Consider the following 6,000-nt stretch of genomic DNA (forward strand, 5'->3'; position numbering starts at 1 on the left):
GGAATAAACATACTGTCAGTACAGGGGGGACAGTGGCTGGTGCCTGGAGAGACAGGTGAAGGGCTGTGGCGGTTTAGTGATGAGAAAGCTTAGCTGGGGAGATCCAGGGAAGGCACCCTGGAAGAGGTGCCGTTTAAGCTGGGAGGTAGAATTAGGCCCTAAAGAGAAACAAGGCAAGGGAGTGTATTTTAGACAAGGGGATTCATCACACCTTGTGCAAAGTCAAGGAAACTGCAAAATCCCAAATATACATGGGGAGCTGTGTGCAGCCTTAACTCTGCTTTAAAACATATAATGGCAGGACATTACACCACTACAGGCATTCCTAACTTTAGAGAAAAACAGAAATTTAGCCAGTAATTAAAACACTACAATCATCCATATTCATCACAACTTCTAATGGTATGTGAGCAACATGAGCTCATTACAGGCTGGGGCACAGGTAAGGCGGGAGGTCAGTGATGTAAAATCTTAGGTGTGACTCTTACCCCTTTCTCTCTCACTCAGGAAAGCACATCAGCTGGCCACCAGCAAGAATGAGATGTTTAGAGGGAAAACCTGAACCTGCCCTGACTGGTACTCAGAGTTTCCCCCAAATGGCCAAGAAGCACATGAAGAGATGCTCAACATCATTGGTCATTCAGGAAATACAAATCAAAACCACAGTGAGATACCACTTCATACCCACTAAGATGGCTGTAATCTGAGAAGTAGAAAATAACAAGTGTTGGCAAGGACATGAAAAAATTGGAACCCTTGTACACTGCTGGTGGGAATGTGAAATGGTTCAGCCACTGTGGAGAATAGTTTAGGAGTTCCCCACAATTTAAGCATGGAATTATGATATAATCTCGCAATTCCACTGCTAGGTATACAACTGAAATAATTGAAAACAAGTACTCAAATCCATGTACCCAAATGTCATAAAAGCACTAATCATAATAGTCAAAAGGAGGAAACAGCCCAAAAGTCTCCATCAATGGAAGAATGGATAAACAAATTGCGGTAAACAACGGACTATTATCTGGCCATAAAAAAGTGAAGTCCTAATACATGCTCCAACATGGATGAACCTCAAAAACATTACGCTAAGTGAAAGAAATCAGATGCAAAAGGTCACATATTGTATGATTCCATTTATATGAAATATCCAAGACAGGCAAATCCATAGAGACAGAAAGCAGTTTCGTGGTTGCCACAGGCTGGTGGAGTGGGGATGGGGGGAATGGGGAGGGACTGCTTGATGGGAATGAAGCTTTCTTTGGAGTGATGAAAAGGTTTTGGAACTAGAGATGATGGCTGCACAACATTGAAAATGTACTAAATGCCACTGAATTGTCATTATGAAAATGGCTAGTTTTATGTTACGTGAATTTCACCTCGATTTAAAAAAGTAAATCAAGATATCCAAATGTCCAATACATATACGAAAAGGTAATCGACTTAATAATCAGGAAAACATACATTAAGACGACAGTAAGATTCTAACGTGCACCCATTAGAACTGCTGGAGTTAAGCAGTTCTACTGCTGACAACACCACTGTGCTGTCAACACCAAGTGCTGGTGAGGAGGTGAAGAAACAGAGGCTCTCCTACCAGCTTGACGGCCGTGAGCCCCGGCACAACCATAGTGGAAGCCGTGCTGCCATTGTTCATTTGGAGGGCCTGCCTACCCTGTCGGCCAGCACCGCACTTCCACGTGTACAACCAACGGAAATGTGTGCACATGTGCACAAAGAGACGTGGACAAACAGCATGTCAGAGACACGCTACAATATTAGCCCCAAATGGAAACCACCCAAATGTCATTGGAAAAAAATGGATAAACAATGGACAGTAAATTAATACAGTGGGATACTGTACAGAAAGGAAGATGAATTAACTACAGTGAAATGCAACAGCATAAATGAATCTCAAAACTTAATATTCAGGGAGAGAAGCCAGACACCAAAGGAGACACCCCACATGTATAAAGCTCAAAAAAAAAGAAAAACTGAACCTCAGAATTTGGGGATCCATGCTTAGGTACTAACGTTATTTTCTAAAAGGAAGGAAGGAATCACCATAAAAGTCAAGGGGATGGTTACCTCTGAGGGGAGGGAGGGAATAATCACAGCCAAGGGGCACAGGAGAGCTTCTGGGGGCTATTCCATTTCTTGACCCACTTACATGAAAGTTTGCTTTGTGAGAAATCATGGGACTGTATTTTTGTGCTCACTTTTCTGAATAGATGTTATATTTCACAATAAAACAGTTTAAAGAAAAGTAGATCATTTGCACATATTAACATTTTGTAATCAGGAACAAATTAGTTATGACACCACTGCCCCTGTCTCACAACAACTTCCTTATCTTCTAAAAGAGCAGGCATTCCAGTGACACTGTAACCTTACCAGCTCAGCCCTCGCCCACTAGGGGCACAAGGATTGATGCGAGGGATAAGGGGCCAACTGACAAGGGTCTCTTTAAACAGGGTGAGCCAGAAAACCCTCAGGAGCTGAGAAGCCTGGGGTCTCTGGACCACGTTTCCTCATCTGAAGCACAGTCCCAGTACCCAGCTCCTGGAGTGATTGTGATGATTGAGTGAATGAAGGATGAACATATCACACATATGAAGTGGTTTACAAGTGTTAGCCTTATTAAACGTCATGCCAGATTTAGTTTACAGGAGGATATTTCAGGTCTAGAAAGATTCTCCCCTCGAGGGACACTGAATATCCATCAATCACCCATCAGTAATGGGTATGCCTAACTTTAGAGAAAACCAAAAGTTTAGCCAGTAATTAAAACACTACGATCATTCATTCTTCTCCTGAGGGTTTCCTGGCACTCCCTTTTTACATTAAGGATAGGCACAGGACTTCCTCTGTGTTAGAAAAACAGCCCTGACCTGGCATCCAGAGAGCCAGCCTACAAACGCAGGAGGAGAAAGAAACACCAAATTTTCTTTCCCCGGACCTTCTTCATTTTGGGGGTGGGGTTGCAGCAGAGTTCACAAAGACCACAGAGCCTGAAGCTGCCCTCTGCCGCTGAGTTGGCAGTACCTCATATTACATGCAAAACTGCAACGTTCCGACACGGGCCACGGTGCTGAGAAGCCAAAACTGTGCTCCAGCTGCCCTTTGGTCTGCAAGAAATGCCAGGCTGGATGCTCTGGCAGGAAAAGTTGTCATTGTGTTTGAGTCTTGCTCCCAAGTAGGCAAGGGTCTGGGCTCTCCCAGGCTTCCTTCAGCACACAAAGAGTTAACCATGGCCACCCAACATCCTCAGTTTCCTTCACAGAGACAGAGGTTGTGTTCATCACCGCCCCCCCAGACCCTGTCTCCCAGCACACTTATTCTATGGAGACTGTGCACTAATCTCCTAAATCCAAAAGCAGTCCGAGGCTACTATTTGGAGAGCGGTAGCTCTCCTGCAAAACTGCATGGAGAAAGGGCTGAGCAGGGAAGGACCAGAGTCTAGAGACCTTGGCACCCAAGCCCTGCCTTTTGCACAGGCCAGTTCCTAAGCCTCTCTCACCCTGAGTGTCCTCTTCTGTAAAAATGTCTGCATTGCTTTCCAACACAGCTATTGCAAGGATCAACCTGTAGTTTCAATCACTTATTTTGTGCCCAGTATGTGCCATGGTGTGGAAAGCATATTATTTCTAATATCTCTTTTAATCTGCACAGCATTCCTAGGAGGAAAGGCCGTCTAAGTATTCCCCTTTTTTGGATGGGGAAACTGAGGCAAAGAGTGGTGAAATTCATTGTCCAATGGCACCTAACACAGCCACAATTCAAGCCCAGGAAGCCTGAACACACTTTAACTCAAAACTGTTTTAACTCAGACTCCACTAGTCATGCAACCGCCTCTGGGTCCTGGTGGGGAAAGTGAGGCCTGGGAACAGAAGGTACCAGATCCCCTGGTCCCCAGTCCATAGCTCTTCCCATCATGCATGGAGCTACTGCCCACGATGGATGGGACTCTCCAGGTAACTCAGGGCTAAGTTGGCATCAGGGCAATTCAGTCCCGTTATTTCTTGCGCGGCAAAGCGCCAGGTGTCTCAGCTGGCAGTCGTGCTTCCGCACCTGTGTACAGAGAGGGCACCAGCTCTGCCCTTACAATGAGCCAGCCAGCACGCGCGACCTGAGCGCGGGCCCTGGGTGAGCTGGAGCTAACTGTCCCTGCGGAGCCGCTGGCGCTGTCACTGGGCTTCCGAAGTCCCCCTCTGCCCAAGATTGGAAGGGCTGCGCCCAGCTCAGACACCTCGGGTGCCCGGACAGCGCTCCACCCGCTCCGGCCGCCCAGAGACTCCCATTCGCCTCTCAAACCCCCGGCAGCGCCCGGGGAAGCCGTGGCAGAACCACCAGTGCGCACCGAGAGGCGAGGACTCCCTTTTATGTCCAGGAATGAGGCGCGCACCGCAGCTGCGCCCGCAGCCAAAACCAACTTCCCCCAGGTGCGGAGGTAGCCGATGCCACCCTCGGGCCGGGCCGCTTACCTGTCGCGGAGCGGGTCCGGGTGACAGCGGGGAGAAGCACGGAGATGGAAAGCAGCCACAGCAGGCGCCAACACTGCGTGTCCCTCCTGCGAGAAGTGGCGGAGAGAGAGAAAGTGAGGCGGCCGGGAGGGGCCGGGGGGAGCCGGGGCCCGGGGCAGCGAGTCCTACCTTTGCGCCATCCCGCAGTTCCGCGAGCCTCCGAGGGCACCGGGCCGCCGAGCTCCACGGACGGCGACGGGCTCTGCGCGCGGGCCGCTCGCCCTTCCTGCCGGGAACAAAGGCGGCGCTGGGCAGGGGCAGCGGCAACGGCAGCGACGGGCAGGATCCGGCCCGCGCCCTGAGTCACCCGCGCTCTGAAACCCGACTCTGCCGCGCCCTGCGGTCCCCCGTGCGCTGCGCCGCGCCCCACCTCGGGCAGTGCCGCAGCGGCGCACTCACGTCCCGTGGCTCTTGGCCGCGCTGACCACCTCCCCACGCCACTCACCCCCTCGACAGATGCGCGCCCCCCAGCCGTGGCTTCCACCCGGGTGGCCTTGTGTAACCGAGAAAAGCCCCGCGCCCGCGCTCTTGTGGGTCAGAGGGCAGCTCCCTCCGGCCCTCACGTCTGTGCCTGTCCGGGCTGCTCCGCAGACAAAGCACTCTCTTTACGGGCCAATGAAATCCTCTCACCAGCCCAGAAAGGCTGGAATCGCTCTGATTTCCCTAAATGACAATGAAGAAACTGAGGCTCAGAGAGACGCAGTGAATGTCCCAAATTCACACAGCTGGATTGGGCTCCTGACTGCTGTGCCCCGCCCTGCACGCTTGACACACAACCCCCTTGAATGCCCAGGAATGGCCCCCTTGGGGCGGCATAAGTGATTCATGTAAATAAACGCAGCAAAGAGAACCCTAATAAAATTTTAAAATTTATCTACTATTGCAAGGTTTTCCTCTTTATACCTTGCCGGCACCACCATCCTCCACCACCAGAATGTAAGCTCCAGAAGGGCAAGAATTTATATTTGTTTCGTTCTCTGTCTAAAATAGTACCTGGCAGTAGGAGATGCCAATAAACAGGGGACGAATGAAGGAACACAATTCTTAGGTGAGATACCACTCCAGGCACTGTGATGACCGGGGACAGAAGAACCAGTCTCAGCCTACAGAAGCACACATGGGTAGTGTGCATGGTTGGCAGGGAGGGAGCAGAGGGCAGACTATTCCACCTCTACAGATCTTAGCATAGGGCCTGGCACTGGCCAAACCCTCAAATGGTGGCTTTTTTTTTTTTTGGCGATACGCGGGCCTCTCACTGTTGTGGCCTCTTCCATTGCGGAGCACAGGCTCTGGACGCGCAGGCTCAGCGGCCATGGCTCACGGGCCCAGCCGCTCCGCGGCATGTGGGATCTTCCCGGACCGGGGCACGAACCCGTGTCCCCTGCATCGGCAGGCGGACTCTCAACCACTGCGCCACCAGGGAAGCCCGGTGGCTTTTTATTATTATGATTACCACCAGGCCCAGTAGTGTAAGATA

At 50.7% G+C, this 6,000-nt stretch overlaps 1 protein-coding gene across 3 annotated transcripts in view; it reads right to left on the reverse strand.

Annotated features, from left to right (window-relative positions):
• COL15A1 (collagen type XV alpha 1 chain) overlaps positions 1-5,088 on the reverse strand; it is a 101,858-nt gene extending 96,770 nt beyond the window's left edge. The window contains exons 1-3 of one of the 3 annotated variants that reach the window (XM_032636193.1): positions 4,969-5,088; positions 4,653-4,749; positions 4,485-4,570 (exon numbers count right to left, since the gene is read on the reverse strand). In XM_032636193.1, coding sequence (XP_032492084.1) covers positions 4,485-4,570; positions 4,653-4,663 — 97 coding nt within the window. In that variant the 5' untranslated portion in view covers positions 4,664-4,749; positions 4,969-5,088. Of the gene's footprint in view, positions 1-4,484; positions 4,571-4,652; positions 4,834-4,968 lie in introns of those variants that run through there. The other 2 variants (XM_032636192.1, XM_032636194.1) reach the window with 2 other exon arrangements.
• Between the last annotated feature and the right edge of the window lie 912 nt (positions 5,089-6,000).

This window comes from Phocoena sinus, chromosome 6 (genome assembly GCF_008692025.1).
Source record: "Phocoena sinus isolate mPhoSin1 chromosome 6, mPhoSin1.pri, whole genome shotgun sequence".
Taxonomy (NCBI): domain Eukaryota; kingdom Metazoa; phylum Chordata; class Mammalia; order Artiodactyla; family Phocoenidae; genus Phocoena; species Phocoena sinus.